We start from the raw sequence: 19,480 nt of genomic DNA on the forward strand, positions 1-19,480 counted from the left end.
CCACAGACTGCCACTCTGGGGCCCTGTGCAAGACCCTCAGCCCCAGAAAGCTGGGGTCTTAAAGTCAGTGCCTAAAATTCGCAAGCCAAAATGCTGTTTAGCTTCTGGTAACTTCCAATTTCCGGTTTTACAAACACGGTCGTTTCAAGCATAAAGCTTGTTTGTTTCGCTCCGCTGTTGTTCAATAGTGCTTTGAGCGTTATTCTCACATTAATATTAATTATTAATGTCTAAGGGCAAAACGCGCTTAAATCGACTTTAGGAGTAATGATTTTAGCGACCCCTAGCTCCTTAAGGTAGAATCGCATTGATAAAATAAAGGATCCTAAGGAAATTATTTTACTGATTAAATCATTCTTTAAAAGGTTATTTCCTCAAATATTGTTTTGTGTAATTTAGGATTTGCATTGTGAATGGGTTGAAACACATACCAAATGTTCTGAATTTGTGAAGCTAATTTAATCTAAATTCAATGTTCTTTAAATCAGATCTGCAGTGAATCAGGATTCACTGAATTATTCTGATGATGATCAAACACTTTGTTTTGACTTTTATATTCTTTTACATGTAAATAGTTCCTTAGCTTAGCTTATTTTTATCTTCATTTTGCTTAGTAGTTTAGTTAAGTTTCACTGGCCTGGTAGAGAGGATTTATTGATTAAAATATTGTGCTAATTCAGATAAACAGATAAACAGTGATGTTCTCTGGATGTTCATTTTATTTCTGTTATTAAATTCTGGAACTTGAAAAGAAGTTTTCAATCCTTATTCTATGTGTGTGCTGGTTTTGCTTTTAAAAGATCGCTAGTGCTCCAATTCATCCCTTTCAACCATTGTCCTGATATCAACTTAAGAGCTGATCATCACCAGACAATACTTCACCGTTATTTATGAAACATTAAGTAACTTTAAACAGTGTATAATTGTACAACATCCTCTACATGCTAAAAATGGAATATACATTAATTTTTGTTTTGTTTCGTTATTGATTTAATCTTTTTTGTTCTAATTGACGGTTTAAGTATTCTTGATTCTTGTCAAATAACCGTTGTATTCAGAATTTATGCTTGTAATTATGGGAATAAATTTTCGCAATAAATTTCACTAATTCCTTTTTTGATTTGTGCCATCTAATCTCCCCGATAAAGACAATTTACCCTTAATGGTTGTTGTTGCCATCATCTGGAAGCTTTCAGGATGTTTATGGAGGATCTCCAGCTTCACTTCAGCATCGTTGGATAAAGAAGACCTGGATCCTTCCTGGTGGCTTTAAGGAGCTTTAATTGATTTATTACACAACAGCAGAAAATAAAACACTTGGTGAGTCTTGAAAAGCTACTGGAAGGAAGTGGAATAAAAACATTTAATTAGCTGATATTTTTAACTCTGAGCGGTGACTGTGGAGAAGAGTGTGAACCTCAAACAGAATCCCCTCCTGAAAACAAGAAGTGAGACAAATTCAGCTGGAAATACTAACCTGGTGGGAAAAGGCCTTCAGTTTAAAGACAACGGCTCATTTTCACATGTCCTGTACAGATCTGACACTTCACTTTATTATAGACTCTGGTTTTATTCAGATAAACATTGTTTTTTACACTGTCAGCAATTTTCAGGATGCAGGATTTACTATTATAGTGATAAGAATTTAAAGCAGTAATAAACTGCTTCCTGAAACAGTATAATTGTCTTTGATTTGAGCAGGTTAATAAGATAATCTGCCAGTGGAGTAAGATTTGTGCACTTAAAACAGGAACAACTCATTTCCATCATCTTATTTCAAGTGCAGGATATCACAGTATCTAATTTTAGGGGTAAAAATACTCTATTAGTGATCATCTTATTTATCTGCTCAAATCAAGGATAAATACACAAATTTTAAGATTTGACTTACTTTTGGTTCCTTTTTACAATTATCCTGCAGGAATAGTTTAGTTTTGTAAAAATACTTAATTTTAATTTATTCCAATCTAAGCTTTGTCTCCTTTCTAGGAGCCGAATGACACGAGCAGATTTCTAAACCTCAGGCAGTTTTTGTCCTGAGGTTTGGATTAAAAGGAGGCAGTCTGGTTTTTTTAATGCACCAGGGACACACAGGGGAAGAAGGTTCATCATTTATAATTTTTTTTTACCATTAGAATAATCAGGAACATGGAGCATTTATCAGTCAGGTTTGACCCAGAAACTGGGCGCTTCACCAGAACACACAGCAGCACCAGGAGCAGATCTCCCTGCTGCCCCGCATTTCCTCTGATTGTTTAGACTTTTGATGCTTTCACATCAATACTTTTCAAATTTAGCCTTCTTAATTGATGAGAAATGATAAAATCTTCATCGTGGGGTTTTCAGTGGAAATACCCCCAATACCAGCAGCTCACCACACACCACAGTAAAAGAAGTTTACAGTTCAGCCTGGAACCTGCGACAGTAACGATGATCGACCAGGGGGACTTTCTGTGCTCCTCCCTGCTGGGGAGGAAGCAGGTGGGGGGTTCTGCGCAGCGCTGCATCCGCAGTTAGAGTCTCAGAGACTCTCCGATCCTTCCCAGGCAGGTTGAACCCAAACTGTGCGGACGGGCTCAGAGATCAGAACCTCAGCATGGACCTGGCAGGCACCTGCTGGTTGTTGGTTGGTGAGTTTAATCTAGTAAACTGTTCTCTATAACTTTCTCCTCGCTGTGTGGTTCTGGTCGGGTTCTCTTTCATTTTCACACCTGTTCTGTGGTCCGTTTGATTTGGACCAGAATCCATCAACGTGTTTGTTAACTTGTAACTTTGTAGGCGGTTCGGTTCCCTTTCGGATTAAACTGCAGGCGAACCGGAACCTGTTAATGATTAACTGAGTTCGGTGTGTTTAGGGCCGTGTTGCGCTCACTGAGCTATATAATACACTGGAGTGCTAATCACCGTCTGTTTGAACGAGTCACTTTGAAGCCACCAGCCGCCATATTGGTACTCCCTATTTCCCCCCAGTAACTAGGGAATATGTGCGCTACAGAATTGAATAACGAGGATTTTCTCATGTTCAGGGCGGGCTTAAAACTTTTAAAATCTGAAATGCCATATACTTTTATGTTATGTTCTAAAACTATCACGTAATGAGAAAGTCATGTGCTGAAATATTTTGCATTTTATTCATTTAAATATATGTATTTAACATTTTTAAATATATAAATAACAATATACAAAAACATATATTTACATATGTGTATACATATATATATACATATATACATAAACACATACTTATATAGACATATATATATATATATATTTAATATGAATAACATGTAAAATATTTCAGCACCTAATTTCCTAGTAGTTGAAAGTGTTAGTACATCCACTGACTGTAGAATTACCTGTGAAACGTTTTCACTCAGCCAGAAAACTGCTTGTTGTTGCAACCAAATCCTGTGGGATTCTGTGAGAGTAGGGAGTAGCAAGATGGCGGCCAGTGACTTCAGTTTTTCGGCAAAATCAGCACTCCAGTGTATTATATAGCTCAGTGGTTGCGCTGCGTAACGCCGCGGTTACCTGCTGCTCATCACCCAGCGCGTCGGTCCCGGTGATGTTCTGCTAGAAAAGCGGCGGATCGTTTACCGACCGCCACAGAACACCGACAGAGGCTTTACTGCATCAGGCTGAGAGTCTGGTCCGAACTCACCAACTGGATAAAAACTGGATATTTCCCAAAACAACAACAACAACCAAGTTTCCGGTCTGTTTACATGAGGTCTCAAACGCCATATTGACATATTTTATACTACATTATGTAATCTGTGGTGGAGGCAGACTTTGTAATCGGGGGTTGTTGTTTCCCTTGTTGTGGGTTTACCAGAGATTTAAAGAGAGAAACTGAGAATCTGATGCAGTTTCAATTGAGCTCATCGATTCTATCAAGATCAGCCACTAAAACCAAAAGTAGGCAACAGGTGTGTGTGACCAAAGCCTTTATAGATTTCTGTTATAGCCATTTATTGTCACACTAGGATGTTTTAGACCATGTGTCGAACCCAAGGCCCACGGGCTGAATCTGGCTCATCAAGGCAATTTATTCAGCCCTGAAGAGCCTAAAAAGGCTTATTGTGTCATAAAGTGGAGGCATATGTTCTTTTAAATTGTATAAACTGGCTAAAACTGTTCCTCCTGTAGTGAATGTTGATTATTTTCACTGTGTAGTAACAGCATTCTGTCACAGCACATTAAAACAACCCAGAAATGTCCAAAAAGAGAAAAAGTGATGCAGAATTATGAGTTTAAAGTGTAACTCACCCCAACATTAACTTTTTTTTGCAGATAAACTGTATAAATTGGGTCTACGGTGCTACTTTAATGTTACTGTGCATTTTGTACATTTCTATGTGAACTGGAATGAAATTATGAAATCAAAAGTATCCGACAGACACGACCAACCGGTCCTTTTAACGTCTAAATGATGCCAAAGTCCCAATATAGAAATGACTTTGACTCTCCTGCTGTAGACCATCAAACTAATTTTGACATAACGGAAAGATAAACCAGAGTTTACACAAAAATCTATTTTCACAACATAATTTCATTTCTAAAATGAAAAAAAGTTTCCAGGCAATCCTCTCTCTAGATGAATTATAATAACTCATTTGTTAAATTTGTGTTTAGCCACATTTCTTAAATGTCTCCAGCCACACCCAGGCCCCATCACCGCCTTCTAGATTAGAAATAAATCCCTCAAACAGAACCTGTGAGACAACATGAAGGCAGCTGGACGTGTAACACACCGTGTCCTGATCTAAAGACGTTTACAGACACAAGAGAAACAAAATCACTGACATCCACTGATGTAGAAGGCTTAAGAAGCCGAGGAGAACCAGAGTGGAGAAAACATGGTTGGTCTGGCAGTCGCTCCTAGAGAACATCAGTGACCGGACCAGGAGGACAGAGGATCCAGAACCAACGTCTGAAGCTCTGAGGACCTCAGTGAACGAGTTCAGATTCAACAGTAGGAAAGAGAAACGAGGCACCAGAACCACCGCTGACCCACAGAAACACAAAGACCCGCCTCACATTTATCAAAAACATCCTGATGGACCTCCAGAACCCTGGAGGATCATCTTCTGCATTGCACAAGGGTTCTGGGGCAGTGACCCAAACCACAGCAGAGAGTTCACCTTTGACCTTTTGGAGTGGCCTAGACAAAGCCCGACCAGGCTGCTGTTGCCACTTGCTGCAGTCATGGATGGCAAAGCCAGCAGGTTTACGGAGGGCGTGAATACTTTGATGCATATGAAGCAGAACATTATGACCAGCTGGCTAATGGTGCCTAAACTGTTTTCATGTGTTTCAGGCTTGGTGTTTCTGATGTTTCCTGCAGCAGAGCTCTCATCTCTGAACTGCAGCGTCATCAGACTTCCCAGCTGCACCTTCAGGTACCGGCCGGCCCAGTGGACCCGCTCCGCTGGCTGCAACGCGTTCTGGGAGGACCACGACGTAAGTGGTCGTCTGTGTGGTTCATCAGGGACGGTCGGTTCTGTTTAGACCAGCGGTTCCTAAACATTTTTAGCTACCGTGTCCCAACCGGGTTGATGCTCCGGTTACCTTCAGCAGATAGACACGCCCACAGCAACTCACCTCATCTCCCAGCAGCCCCACCTCTGTTTTCCCTGTTTCTGTCTGAAAATGTGGTTACCGCCTCTTTAAAATGAACTGCAGCTGTCTGAATCCCAATGAAAAGTATTACAGCTCTGTGCGTGAGCGCAGTCAATCACCACTGATTCCCCCCCCCCCCCCCCAGCAGCAGCAGAGGCAGCGTGTGAACGTGTCAAGTGCATCAGTGCTGGTGGAGGTTCAGAGTCACGGCACCATGAGCAGCTGTTTGTAGGCGATCAACAGAGAGACAGTCACCCAATTTAATATTAATTCAATTAAATGTTTCCTCTGCTGACATAAACAACGTAAAGTCAGGAGAGAGAAAGAAACATTTTCTGATTCTCGCTCGTTTTCTTCTCCCAGATCCGTTCCAATTCTCTCCTCTGTTTCCTCCTCCTCCTCTCTCTCTCTCCTGTATGTCAGTTTCCCTGATTTCAGCCAAATCAGCATATTTGTAAGAATGATTGAAGTAAAGGCCAGAAGTCAGGTGTGCATTTACAGCTCAATGTGGATATTTCATCTTAAAATGAAGCGTAGAAGATTTCTTTTAAATAAATATATTTTTGGGTTAATAATGTTACGTGCTGTTATGACACCAAAGCACCAGACTGATGGTTTTACTGCTAACACTTTATTTTAGGACGAACAGAACAGAACGGTTTTCCCCCCCCCCCCCCCCCCTCCAGTCCCCTGAACCACCACTCCTCCCCCAGGAAACCCAAAACAATCTAACTTAAAGAAACAGTAAATGTGTAACAGCAGTCTAATATGTCTAATAAATTCTGTCTAATAAGTCTAATATGGAGCATTATGATACATTTTATTTATTGGTTAAGTTTACAGTTTTTGCTTTAAATCTTTACTAAGAGGTAACCACACTTTGGGACTTCCTGGTTCAGACGGTTCAAAAGACGTAAAACTGAAGAGCTGGTCTCCTGGGAACCTTTTAAAAGAGTTTTAATGACAGAGATGCTGTTACATTAACATTGTTTTAACTGATTCTTTTTAATTATAATGTAGAATCTGTTGCTTCTGACGTTTGATACTTTCACTGGTTTGTAATTATTTATTCTGTTTGTGTGGATGAATGTTTGTAACTGACATGTAACCCTGCTGCTTGTTTTAGCCAGAAAACTGTTTTAAAATAATTTTTTTAATCTCAACGAGACTTTTCCTGCTTAAATAAAGGTTAGATAGAATAAATAAATAAAATAAGACGGTTCAAATCAGTGGCCCAGAGGGAAGGTGTAACTTTTTTACCTTTTTTGTTTTGGAAAAAATCCATATGTTTAATTTTCTGACAGAAAATACTCTGATTATGTGTTGATGTTTTATTATCCAGAGGGTTGTGATTGCCCAGGATTCTGAATTCAACCAAACTCTCGTAGAGACTCTGACAGACGAGCACATCGACCTGAAGATCTGCCAACGTCACCTGAGATACACGCTGGACTGTCTGAAGGTGAAACCAAGAGAGACGATGAGACACTACGAATAAAACTGGCTGATTTATATAGTACAAATAAAATGCTAATAAAGGAGTTTTTAGCATCAATCTGCTGAGATTTAAAATGATTCACTGGGTTTAAACTTTAACTCTCTGCTGTTTGTGCTTCAGGCTGTGCAGACGGTCGACTGCAGAGGTGAGAGCGCGTCCATTCAGCAGACGGCTCTGCTGCAGAGTCTGTTTTTAATCGCCTCACCTGGTTGTTTCTTCAGCTCATCGCCGTATTTCTCTGGTTCTGTTGCAGTGAACTGCAGCCTCTTGGAGCTCCATGACTGTCCTCCAGCAGCCAGTAAGATCCTGCAGCTTTTCACTCTCAGGTTCATCGACATGCGACTCGTTCAAAGAGAAAACTAGATCATGAACGTTTCCTGTCTGAAATCTTCTCTTTCTGTTCAGAGATTATAGTTACTGACGGTAATAATGCAATATTTTCACTTCACAAAGTTAAACGGTTATTTTATAGAGCTTTATAGAGGAAAACGGTTTAAGCTTTTATTTCTGGGTATTGTGATGATTATGGCTTACAGGTATAGAAAACCCACATTTCAGTGTTTTAGAAACTTAGAAAATCACATTAGACCAATAAAAAAGGATGTTTTAACGCAAACATCAGGGAAAAGATGCACATTTCTATGCATCATTACTTGTTTGGGCGTCTTACATGAATTACTGCATCAGTGCTGCGGGCATAGAGGCCATCAGCCTGGTTCTGCAGGAGTTCTGATAGCTTTGATAGCTGCCTTCAGCTCATCTGCCCTGTTCTGGTTCTGGCATCTCTCATCTTCCTCTTGATACCTGCTGAAAAACTCCTGCATTTTCCTGTGTCGATTACATAATAAGGTATAATCGACACTTTATACTGATTTCAAAGCCTCGTCCTGCTGCTCACTGGTGTTTGTCAGGTTTGCTGAATAGAGAAAGAGGAACAAAAGTTACAGACACTAAATTAATTCAGGTTTTTATTATCTGGGCTTGTCTTTTCTTCCATGTCGACATTAAACCCAAACCTGTGGCCTCCTCAGATGCTGACTATGTGACTCTGTCGTCTCCTCTCTGCTCTCCAGAGTTCTGCTTCTCTGAATCGGCGTGCTTCGACAGTTTTACTGCAGGTCTCTTCTTCGGTGGTGTAGCTGGTGCCGTCCTCCTGGTTCTGATCATCTGGTGGGCCGTCACCAAATACAAACGCAGGAAATCTGCAGCTGTGAACGTCTTGTATGCTGCACCGACTGATCAGGTTCAGAAACTAGAAGATGGAGCCCTTGGGAAACAGATCCACATCCATGTGGAACCTGCAGAACTAACTTAGACAAACCATCCCGTCTGTTTAGAACAAAGTCTTCTGGGAAGCTGCAGAGCTTTGAAATTCAACCTCCATCAGATATTCATGACCTCAACTTACGTTCCTTGAATCCTTCCCTGTTATGCCAGGATGTTTTGAAGCATATTTACTCTCATGGTTCTGCTGCAGCATGCGAGCCCTCCAGATGTCCTCCAGAGGAACCTGCAGCAGAAGAGAGACTGTCCACCTCCTGGTGTCCTGCTGTGAGAACCTGGAGCTCCTCTGGTTTCCATCTGAAGTCAGTGGGGAGCTGCTTTGACTTGTTTGAGTTTAATAATGTCAGGTTCACAAGGCAAGATTTGAAAATTGTCGTCTGATTTTCAGAACCTGTGAGACCCGACATGATGATAAAAAGTCAGAAACAGAACCGGTTTGGTGGTACGGTGTGTTGTCCGGTCAGACTTAGAGAACATCACACATGAACAGGTTTAACTGAGAAACATTCAGATGTCAGACATCTGACCAAACCTCTGGAGGTGGTGGTCAGGGGACACCACACATGCTAGGATATCAGGGCCAGACCAGTGTTGTATAAAGTACTGAAATCTCAGAGTCAAGTAAAAGTATAGGTACCTCTATAAAATATGACTTTGGTAAAAGTCCAAGTCACTGACTGAAATGTTACTTGAGTAAAAGTCTTAAAGTATCTGAAATGTCTTGTACTTAAGTGTGAAAATTACTGTAAAAATAGATGTACTCAAGTAATGTAATAAAAAGTATAAGTAAAAAGTAAAACAAAGCAAATGCAGTTTGAATGACATTTTTTCGATTTTTGGTAAACTATGAAAGTCAAATTCACTTAAAATAATACAAACAGCCAAGTGCAGTAGAAATTTAGACCAAGTTTAGACAGAAAATACAACCTTTTTGTAAGCTTTCAGTTTTCCTTCTTCAAGTAAGGTCAGTGCTATGCACTTTAAAATTGTACACAACCAAGTGCAGGCAAAAATTAGACCAGGGGGCCTATACTAAGAACATGGTTAAGTGATAAACCAGGCTTAGTTAAACTACAGGAAGTGGTAAACCTGCTAATAGATACACCTGCAGATTATCATTTAGTTAAGAAAATTAGAACTCTCTGCTATTAGATGTTTTACCTATACCACAAGGTTAATTTAACCTGCTTTACCACTGAACCAGCTTCGTATCCTGTTGGTGGTGATGAACAAGACCAGGCAAGTCCCGACTTTGTCGCAGTCAATCAGTAGGTCGGGTCAAAACACTTGCATGGGTGAGTCTCTCTCTCTCTTTTTGTAACGAGTAACTAAACCAAACATTGGAAATGTATTGTAGTTAAAGTATGCAATTAAGTTCAGAAATATAGTGAAGTAAAAGTAATCAAAAAATGTTATACTCGAGAAAAGTATAAAGTACTCCAAAATATACTTAAGTACAGTAGTTAAGTATTTTTACTTTGTTACTATACAACACTGGGCCAGACCATCCAACATGTAGAACATCTCCGATTTGAGGTTCTGATGTTCTAGTGAGCAGACGAGACTCTTTACCCACCACACAGCGGGAATATCTCATAAAATTATTTTAAGAGCGACCCTGATTATCTAGGTGTCTTCAAGATTTGCCTTGGCTTTCTAATCTGTGTGAGATGTTGATTTTAGCCTGTGATATATTATTTTAAATTACTTTTATTTTCATTTTATTATAGATTTTATAGTTCTGATATTAATTTAGTCTTTTATGCTTGTATTGTTTTTTAAGTCTGTGTAATTGGTTTTGTTGTTTCACTTCACAGCACTTTGGTCCTTGGAGATATTTTAAAGTGCTTTATAAATAAAGTTGGATTGGAGGAGGAAGATCAGAGCAACAGTCAGACTAAAACTAACATGTGAACCCTGCATTAGTTAACCTCTATATTCTATTTAGTTAATTAGCAGAAGTTTTATCTAAACCCTCTCAGTCCCTCTGAAGATGTAAAACCTGCCCTTGTTAATAATCATCTGCACTGAATTGAATTCAAATATATTGGGAGTATGGAGCAGGGCTGAGCACACACCCCTGTGGTACCCCTGTGCTTACAGTCAGATTTAAAGGCTTCTTAAGGTTTCTGCCAACAAACTGATGCTAGTGCTTGGTCTCTCTCTTTGTTTCCCCTGATTCAAACTTGGCTTTTGTTATTTAAAAAGTGGTTTAGAACAGAGTCTGGGTCTGAGGAAATAACCGCTGTCATCAGGAGCGACGGCTGGGCTAATTGAGGCGAACAATTAATGAAAACGTCAGGAGTGGCAGGTTTAAAACCCACAGTTTCATTTTAGATCCGTCTAAATGTAGAACAGATTACTAGATCAATGTGTGCTTCTGTGCTTGTTTGTCTGTCTTGTTGTGTGTCTGTTCTGTCTTCTGTAACCCCAGTCGGTCGAGGCAGATGACCGTTCATACTGAGCCCGGTTCTGCCGGAGGTTTTTCCTTCCCGTTAATGGGTGGTTTTTCTTCCCACTGTCACTTCATGCATGCACAGTATGAGGGATTGCAGCAAAGCCATGTACAATGCAGACGACTCTCCCTGTGGCTCTACGGTTCCCCAGGAGTGAATGCTGCTTGTCGGGACTTTGAAGCAATCAACTGGTTTCCTTATATAGGACATTTTTCACCAATCTGTATAATTTGATTGATTTTGACTTTGTAAAGTGCCTTGAGATGACATGTTTCATGAATTGGCACTATATAAATAAAATTGAATTGAATTGAATAGGACTAAAGAAGTTAAAACTCTTTGACGTGGATAAAAAGCCAGATCAGCGTTGGAACAGGAGCTCAGTGTCTCTGATCGTCACTGATATCGCTATAGAGGAGAAACACGTCCATGTGCTGAACTGAGCTGAGCTCACAAGTGTTACTTTCAGCTAAACCCATGAACTTCCTGTCTGACTCACTTTTAAAACGTTGGTGATGATATAAAGCTGTCAATGTTGTTTAAATAAGTTTTTATTTATCTGTAAATCTGGTGCTGTGTAAATTTAGATTGATTTAGTGTTATTTTCTTATGACTTGAGGAAAAATGTACTGTATAATAAAATCCTTGTTTACAAAACAATATTTTCTGCAGATTTTTTGTTTTCCTTTTCAAGCACCTCAAAGAAAGATGAAGTGACAGAAAAAGAAGCAGAACAACAGAGAGCTTCAGGATAAAAATGTAATCTACAACGCTGATAAGGATTCTGCTTCAATGGATATAATAGAAAAATGTTGCTGTTGAGCTTTCTGTTACATAATCTTATTTCTGTGAATTTATGATATTTTTTGTCTTTTTTATTATGCTAATGAGACTCTGAGGGAGACGGGCTACGACTTTTCACAGTTGGTTTCAGGCAGCGTCAGAGAGGAAGATTAAGTCAGGATTGATATTAATTTACTGAGAAATTAGTTGTTGGTTTCATAAATAATAAGATTTTCTGCTGAATGGGGTAAGAAAGCATTGTAGCAACGCTGCAAGTCAGAGCTCTGAGGAAACGATGCTCTCATCTTCAAGGATTAAATGATTAACCTGACCATGAGATTTTCATCATAAATCCTCAGATTCTCATACGTGAACGTCGCTGTGCTTTCTGCAGAACCTCTGCAACATCAACTGAGGTCCTCCTGGGACACAGAAGTTACCTGGAGTCCAGGTGGAGGCATCGGTCCAATCAGAGGAACCCGCCTTTACCTGCAGGACGGTGAAGCTGAGCCTCATTAAGCTTCGCTTCCTCTGGTGGTGGTTTTAGTTTTCTGTTGACATTCCAGTAAAGGAGCTTCTAAATGAACTGCTGAGCTGTTTCTAAACTCTGAATTTATGAGTCAGCAGCTTTGATTTTATTATCGCGGCTGAAAGACGGACTATAATTAGACATTTCTGATTTTTTTATGAAAAATGTAGGCGGCCTTCCGCTCAAACAGGAGTTTTCAGTCTCATTATGAAAAAAAGATGATTACTTTTACACTGTTACAAATTATAACGTTTGACAAAATATTGTTTAATAAAGCAGGAATTTAATTTCTTTTGTTTTGTTAATAACGGTTGAATTAATTTATATTCTTATTTTCTTCAGAATTGTTTCTTTCTTAAATCCATACCGGCGGCTTTAAAAGAGCGCACGTGACTCCAGCAGTAGATTAAAGAATCATTTAAAACATGTTGGGTTTTGCGTGGGAGAAAAAGAGAGACGATGTTTCCAATCGAGATATTTGAGATATCGAGATAACTGACGCTATTTTCGCTGCTTGATTTTTGACCTTTTCTGCTGGGCTGACGGTTCTGACTGGCAGAGTCAGGACGGGCCTCCTGTACCTCCTTAAAGAAGGCCCTAGTCTTGCGTTCTGGCCCCGGTAGACATCCTGGGCTCCCGACTGGAGCGCTTTCCAATAAAACGCCCGTTTTGAGGTGTCAGATATTGACGCAGGTTTGCGGGACTTCCTCACCTGTAGATATTCATAGAGGAACTTTTCTTTATATTTGGAAATAGAAAACCAGCACTCAGACTCTGCTGCTGCCTGTTGGTTCTGACAACAGACCTCTGCCTTTAAGGTCTGGTTAGAAATGTTTGACTTTCAAATATTGTTTTAATCTTAAAAGCCCCTTATATGATTTTAATACATTTTAACTCTGAATTGATACTTTTCCATTTTATGTCGCTTTGGCCATAAGTCAATACTAATGCTACTACTACTGCTACTAATAATAAAAATAATACATGATAAAAAAACCTCTTTAAACCTATAGATTCAGATTCAGAACCATGCGTAAAAGTGACCATATGTTACTGCGCTCACGCAGCGTGCGCTGCGCTGGAGCTGAGGGGAAAATGGTGCATTTAGGACCAAGACGATGCGATTTTTCCATCTGCAGTCTGAACACCGTGTAAATTGATAGCATGGCAAATAAAAGCCCTGATTGCACCAGTTTACCAGAAATGAAGAGTGCTGAGTCTGCAGGTTTCACTGCAGGTGAGATTACTACAGAGACCTCACTGGGTCTCTGCAGTAATCGTGGGAAATATTTAATCAACTTGTATTAATTGGTGCGTCTGGTGTTCTGACGTGAGGAGGGAAGCTTTCCATGCATTTGGTTCCGACACAGCTGATCACACAGGACCCAGGACAGCATTGGTTGGTGGGTAGGATTAAAAAAAGAAAAATAAAGAAAAGCTCAATGCCGAAGATATTTATACACAAAACGGTTAATCAGGATTCTACAGGCTTTGCTGCAAACAAAACACGTTTAAATCAGACTTTTTCATTTTTTTCTGAATCTGCTTCAAGTCTTGTCCGGGAGTCTTTGCAAAATGTTTGGAAACTTATTCTGAGAAGCTGAGCAGAAATCCCCCTGCCTCTGAAAGTCTGTTCAGAGGCAGGGGGATGTGTGTGTGTGTGTGTTCACACACACACACACACACACACACACACACACACACACACAGTTTCTGAAATGCTTGATCATTGTTTCCTTTCTGACCAAATCTGCAAATGTTGCGTAATCTGGCACTTCCCTATAATAAAGTAAAAAAAATTACAATTTATTTTACAGTGAATATATAGTTAGATACAATTAATTATATAAAAACTAACTTGAAGCACTTAAAACTAGCCATGTGCATAATTTAAAATCTAAATTATTGTACAAAACGAACAGCTTTGTATATCTAAAGAAAAAAAATATTTTGTAAAAAGAAAAAAAACCTAAAGAAAGTAAAATGTCTCTACAGCACGGATTGCGGAGAGTAACCGGGGCATTACACCTTTCCTGATGTTCTGTTTCAGGATGAACTTCACATGTTTCCGTTCATCTAATCCTGATGTGGTTAAAACTACAATTCTCTATTACTCAAACTTTTACCACGAGAGTCTGTGGGAGCACCCAGATGTTCAGGCGCTGCTGCTCCTCTGCTGCTCCTCTGCTGCTCCTCTGCTGCTCCTCTGCTGCTCCTCTGCTGCTCCTCTGCTGCTCCTCTGCTGCTCCTCTGCTGCTCCTCTGCTGCCCCTCTGCTGCCCCCCTCTGCTGCTCCTGCTGACTCTGGTGTGCAGAGAGCAGAAGGTCTTTGCTGTGTGCCTCTCCCTGCCTGACGCAGTGCAGATGATGATGGAGGCCAAGGGAAGCAGCGTGGAGATCAACTAGAGTGGTAAGAAAACATGGAGTTCATCGTCTTCTCCATATTATTGTTATAAAGGAAAACTGATCCCAGAGCAGCTGCAGCTCTACTAGCAGCACACAGTTCAGCATCACTGCAAGCATTCCCTGCAGCTGGGAATCTGTTTGAAGTTCATCTGTGTGATTCCTAAAACCGTTGAATGAGTCACAATCTAGTGCGGTTTGTTTTTCTCTTTGGGAGAAATCCTGAGAAGCCTTCAGGCTTAATTACTTTAACCTATGATTCATCAGATAAAAATGTCCTGATTCTGCAGGTCTGACATCAGAGAAGCACCTTATTGTTTAGTCTGTGTGACTTATTATTATTTTCCATGCAGAGCTTTTGCTGACGATACCCTGCAGAATGAAAATAAAATGTTTTATATTTTAATGTTTTATAGAAGCAAATGCATGTAATACAGAATGTAATACAGTTTTCCACACCATTCAATCAGTTGACAACATGTGTAATAAGTGTTATTTTCTGTCCCCATCTGAAGGATCATCTTTCACCTTTTAACCAGGTGAATCATCTCTACCTCCACCAGTCGCTGGTACCGTTTCCGGTTCCCTTGTCTCACTTCTGGACTCAGAAAAGCAGAACCTGCTGCTACGTACCATCGTAAAGGTTTGGTACCGCCCTGATGACGTGAACGTCGCTGTGTTTTCTGCAGAACCTCTGCAACATCCACTGCGGTCCTCCTGGAGTCCAGGTGGAGGCATCGGTCCAATCAGAGGAACCCGCCTTTACCTGCAGTTGGCAAACAGTAAAGAGGGAAGGTTTTTAAGGCTGCTGTTTAATATGAAATCATCTCTGATCTGCTTTATAAGAAAAGTGAAACTGAAATACAACTTTCTGTATAAAAGGGTTATTCAGTTATACCTCTAAACATTTCTTTAGTGACTCTGTCATAAGGAATCACACAGACCTGTGACAATTATGTGAATATTATTCGTAATAAATATGTTAATGTATGTTTAGCAAGGATATGATGTTTTACATTTTAGAAGTTTAAGATAACATGTTTTTTTTATTGCTATAGAATAGCCCCCCCTACACATTATTGTGGAAAACTTACTTATACTAATTGTCATGATTTTTCTTGGATGTACCCAGAAATTACACCACACACGCGGAGCTAAAACTGAGAGTTTGTTGAAAGGAAGATGAGTAGTGACAGATGAAACCAGAGAGGCAGGATTGGACTGGAACAGGGGTGTAAATGTGAGCAGGAGCTGACGACCCGGAGAGAGTTCTTGGAGGCAGAACCGCTGGAGCACAGAGGAGGCAGGTAATTCCCACAGCTAGCAGAGGCTAGACTCAGAGAGGTGGCAGAATAATCCAACAGCAAGCAGAGACTTAACTTGAGACTCAGCGGTGGCAGGATTCCAACAACAAGCAGGAGCAAACCAGGTAGACAGGCGAGGAGAGAGTGGAGTCTGATGACAGACCGGCAGGGAAATGAAGACTGAGGGAAGCTTTAATAGGGAGGCTGGCAGGTGGAGTGAGTTCTGACTAATTAGTGACCAACAGGTGTGACTGACTGAGGGAGTGAAGGGTAAGCTGAGTGAGGGTTAGCTTTTATTGTTGTATGTTGGTTGATTTATCTCTATGTTATACTGTAATAAATATGAGGAGGAGAGACAGCAATTAATTCGAAATTTGAGTAAAGTAAAAGTTAAATTAGATTTATTTCAATTATTCAGAAGTATTTCAGATAGTAATATTTACAGTATAGTATTTCAAAAAAATTTCAAAGAAGAAGAAGAAGATTTATCTCTAAAATGACCAACAGGAATTAAAAAGATCAACACAACCCTCAGAAACGTGTTGGGCCAATCCAAACATGCATCAAACATGCTTCACCTAGTGAGCAGTTATTGTTCAAGGAATTTTGTTATTGTGGGAAGTACCAGAAACATACTGGGACAGCTGATCTGAAAATTAATTTGAATCTCAAATTATACCTCCTGTGTTTCCATCTATTTTCTAACCCGCTTGTTACGGTCACAGGGGTTGCTGGTGCCTATCTCCAGAGTTCACTTAGCAAGAGGCGGGGTTCACCCTGGACAGGTCGCCAGTCTGTTGCAGGGCAACACAGAGAGAAAAACAACCATTCATGCACACACTCACACCTAAGGAGAATTTAGGGAAGCCAATCAACATAACAGTCATGTTTTTGGACTGTGGGAGGAAGCCGGAGTACCCGGAGAGAACCCACGCATGCACAGGGAGAACATGCAGAAAGGCCCAAGGTTGGATTTGAACCCAGAACCTTCTTGCTTTAAGGCAGCAGTGCTACCCACTGCACAGCCCCCCTGTGTTTGTAAAGTTTAAATTAAATCCAATAAATTCAACCAAATACTTTTATTTCCCCCTTGATGTTACACTAATTATTTCACTGTTGAAGAAGCTAATTTCTAATATATTTGATTTTTTTGTGACTGCAGATGCTGGAAAATCTCAGCAGTTTTCTTTAAAATTCACTTTTACCCATAATATTTAACGCAGCACAAAACAAGCATGAGCTACATGAAACAGGAACTACTAGACTTGCAGATGGTCATCCCCCCCTATCATGGCAGCTTTCCTTGGCCATCGCTAGCATCCTGCTGCTCTTCCTCTTCATCGGCTTGATTTGCTACAAGAGGAGGAAACTCTGCAAAACACCTGGAGATCAGAGGTGGGTGAAGCTGTTGAAAATGTTCTGGTTTTATTAAATAACTTTTACTTTTGGACAAGAGTGTTCTGGAAGAGTTAGCGGCTGTTTCATGCAACGGATTGGTTTCTTGCACCTAAAAGCACTGAACGGGTGTTTCAATGGATCATGATGGGGGAGGCGTGTTGCAACCCTAGATCAACTAGGGACCCAAAAGGTGATTTAAGGAATAAGCAGATGGGGTTTACCATTTTTAATGATTTTAGGGCATTTTAAAACAAAAAAGTAAAATCCGTTATCGTTAGCCAACATCAAACAAAAGCGGGAGTTGGGGGCTCCATGGGTGCTGCTCAAATAAATAAAATAAAAACAATTTAAACTATGATAATTTAAATCAACAAAACAAATCTCTATAAAAACCTGGTTTAACAGTCCAAATATAAATAGAGGCAGATTTATTTCTAAATCATGTTTCAGCATCAAGATGGTTGAAAGTGCTTTGAATCAAAGGTCCCCAAACCCCCGACTGGGACCGGTCTGTTGGTCATTTGGTGCAGAAAGAATAAATCCATTTTATTGTGAATGAGGTTTTATGTCATGATTTGTAAACTGAACCTGAACACAACCACACACAGAGCTAGTTTTGTGAGTTTTTATTGAAGAAGATGGATAGTGGAAGAGGAAACCAGCAGTCAGTACTGGACCGGAGCTGGATGATGGAGATGGCAGGAGCAGGTGGACCGGAGAGAACTGCAGGACTGCGGGTGGAGCTGTGGAGCCAGGAGGCCTTCAGAGCAGGTAGGTTGGCACTGGGGAAGAGGTGGAACCAGCAGCACAGCAGAGAGAATACTTTCAGGCGGGCAGGCAGACGTAGACGAAGGGAACTCAGGCAGGACAAGGAAAGGATGAGGTGAGCAGTAATGAGCAGACAATCTGACAGGGAAGAGCTGACTGAGGGAGGTTTAAATAAGAGTGTTGGCAGGTGTGCTGAGTCCCAGCATGACAGGTGAAGCTGATCAGTGGAGCATGGAGAACTGGGGTGTATGGGAGGTGGAAAGTGCCATGAAATGTTCATGGTGCAGCAGGCAAAGCTGCACCATGACATGGTCAGATTATGTCCGTGTCATCTGTGTAGGACTGACTCTTGAGACATGTCTCAGAGTCTCGATCATATTATTACATGTAGCTACTGATAGCGCCATGGGCTACCTGGTGGCTAACCGTGTTGCTAACCCCTAATTTATACACCCTCACTCTCTGCTTCACTTTGCTGTAAACTCTGCACTAAATATAGTCGATTATAATAAATAAAATCTTTATAACTGCTAAAAAGTTCTATTAGTTCTGCTGCAGGGTCTTAAAAAGTCTAAAAAAGATACATAACTTTAAATTCAAGGCTTAAGAAAGGCTGAAAAATATCCAGATTTTCATCCAAGGCCTCAAATTTAATTATCGTCTTAATTTTTTAAAATTTTTTTGGCCACATAAATACACAGAGTAAAACGCTACAATCAGAAAATAAAAGACAGATAACACAGTAACACCCTGTTACCCACATGGTGGTGAAACTACAAATCCTCTGATAACTGTAGGCAACAAATGGCTCAGCCTGCAGCCTGTTTGCTGCTGCTGCCCTGCATGCTGTTTGGTCAGAGTCACGTTGACAGCTTGTGGCAGAAAACCTGGGGAAGTTAGTTCCCTTTTAGACGTGGAGGAGCGTAACATCCCATACTTAACATTTTCAATGAGACTTTACTTTTCGTACTTTATTGCAAGAGGATCCAATCAAACGGTACGAAGCTCGCTGCCAACTTTGGAAGAACACCACCAGGTGAGGAGCCTTCGATGTTAACACGCTCAAGTTTCGCTCCAAGACGGAGAAATTAAGCGCCAAAGAGGCCAAAAGCTGGACGTACAGAGACATCTGATCATAAGACCCACCCGCAAATGTGACACATTGTGTTTTAAAGAAAAGGGGAAAAAAACAAAGAAAGAAATCAAACCTATTTTCAAAATTCTATGTGAAAATGTTTTAATGGATTCCCCTTTTTTCTGCCTTTATGCTTATCAGTGTACTCACCTAACATCAGACGTGAAATTCTCTGGATGCAAAAAACCTGAAAGTTAAGCTGTTTTAATAATAATTATTGAACATCATTGATGTCACAAAGGAGAAATTCACTTCTGCATCTTAACCCATCCCCTTAGGGATCAGTGGGCTGCCACTGTGT

The 19,480-nt window shown here is 40.4% G+C and overlaps 1 protein-coding gene and 1 long non-coding RNA gene across 3 annotated transcripts; one reads left to right on the forward strand and one right to left on the reverse strand.

The window, feature by feature from the left end:
- Nucleotides 1–2,489: 2,489 nt before the first annotated feature.
- On the forward strand, nucleotides 2,490–8,809 carry LOC110367718. Of its 2 annotated transcripts, XM_021314139.2 has the most exons (6): nucleotides 2,490–2,630; nucleotides 5,321–5,463; nucleotides 6,965–7,084; nucleotides 7,241–7,265; nucleotides 7,374–7,418; nucleotides 8,194–8,809. In XM_021314139.2, exons 1-6 carry the CDS (start codon nucleotides 2,597–2,599, stop codon nucleotides 8,433–8,435), a joined length of 609 nt encoding a protein of 202 aa, XP_021169814.2. In that variant the 5' UTR covers nucleotides 2,490–2,596; the 3' UTR covers nucleotides 8,436–8,809. The 2 variants fall into 2 exon arrangements, with proteins under 2 accessions (XP_021169814.2, XP_035996673.1); XM_036140780.1 differs by lacking the exon at nucleotides 2,490–2,630 and having other exon boundaries at nucleotides 4,548–5,463.
- Nucleotides 8,810–14,433: 5,624 nt separating this feature from the next.
- LOC118564100 lies at nucleotides 14,434–19,170 on the reverse strand. The gene is made up of 3 exons (XR_004931627.1): nucleotides 19,015–19,170; nucleotides 15,103–15,340; nucleotides 14,434–14,946 (listed from the first exon to the last, which is right to left on the reverse strand). It is a non-coding gene; the product is annotated as an uncharacterized LOC118564100 (long non-coding RNA).
- Between the last annotated feature and the right edge of the window lie 310 nt (nucleotides 19,171–19,480).

Source organism: Fundulus heteroclitus, chromosome 9 (assembly GCF_011125445.2).
Source record: "Fundulus heteroclitus isolate FHET01 chromosome 9, MU-UCD_Fhet_4.1, whole genome shotgun sequence".
NCBI classification, from domain to species: Eukaryota; Metazoa; Chordata; class Actinopteri; order Cyprinodontiformes; family Fundulidae; genus Fundulus; species Fundulus heteroclitus.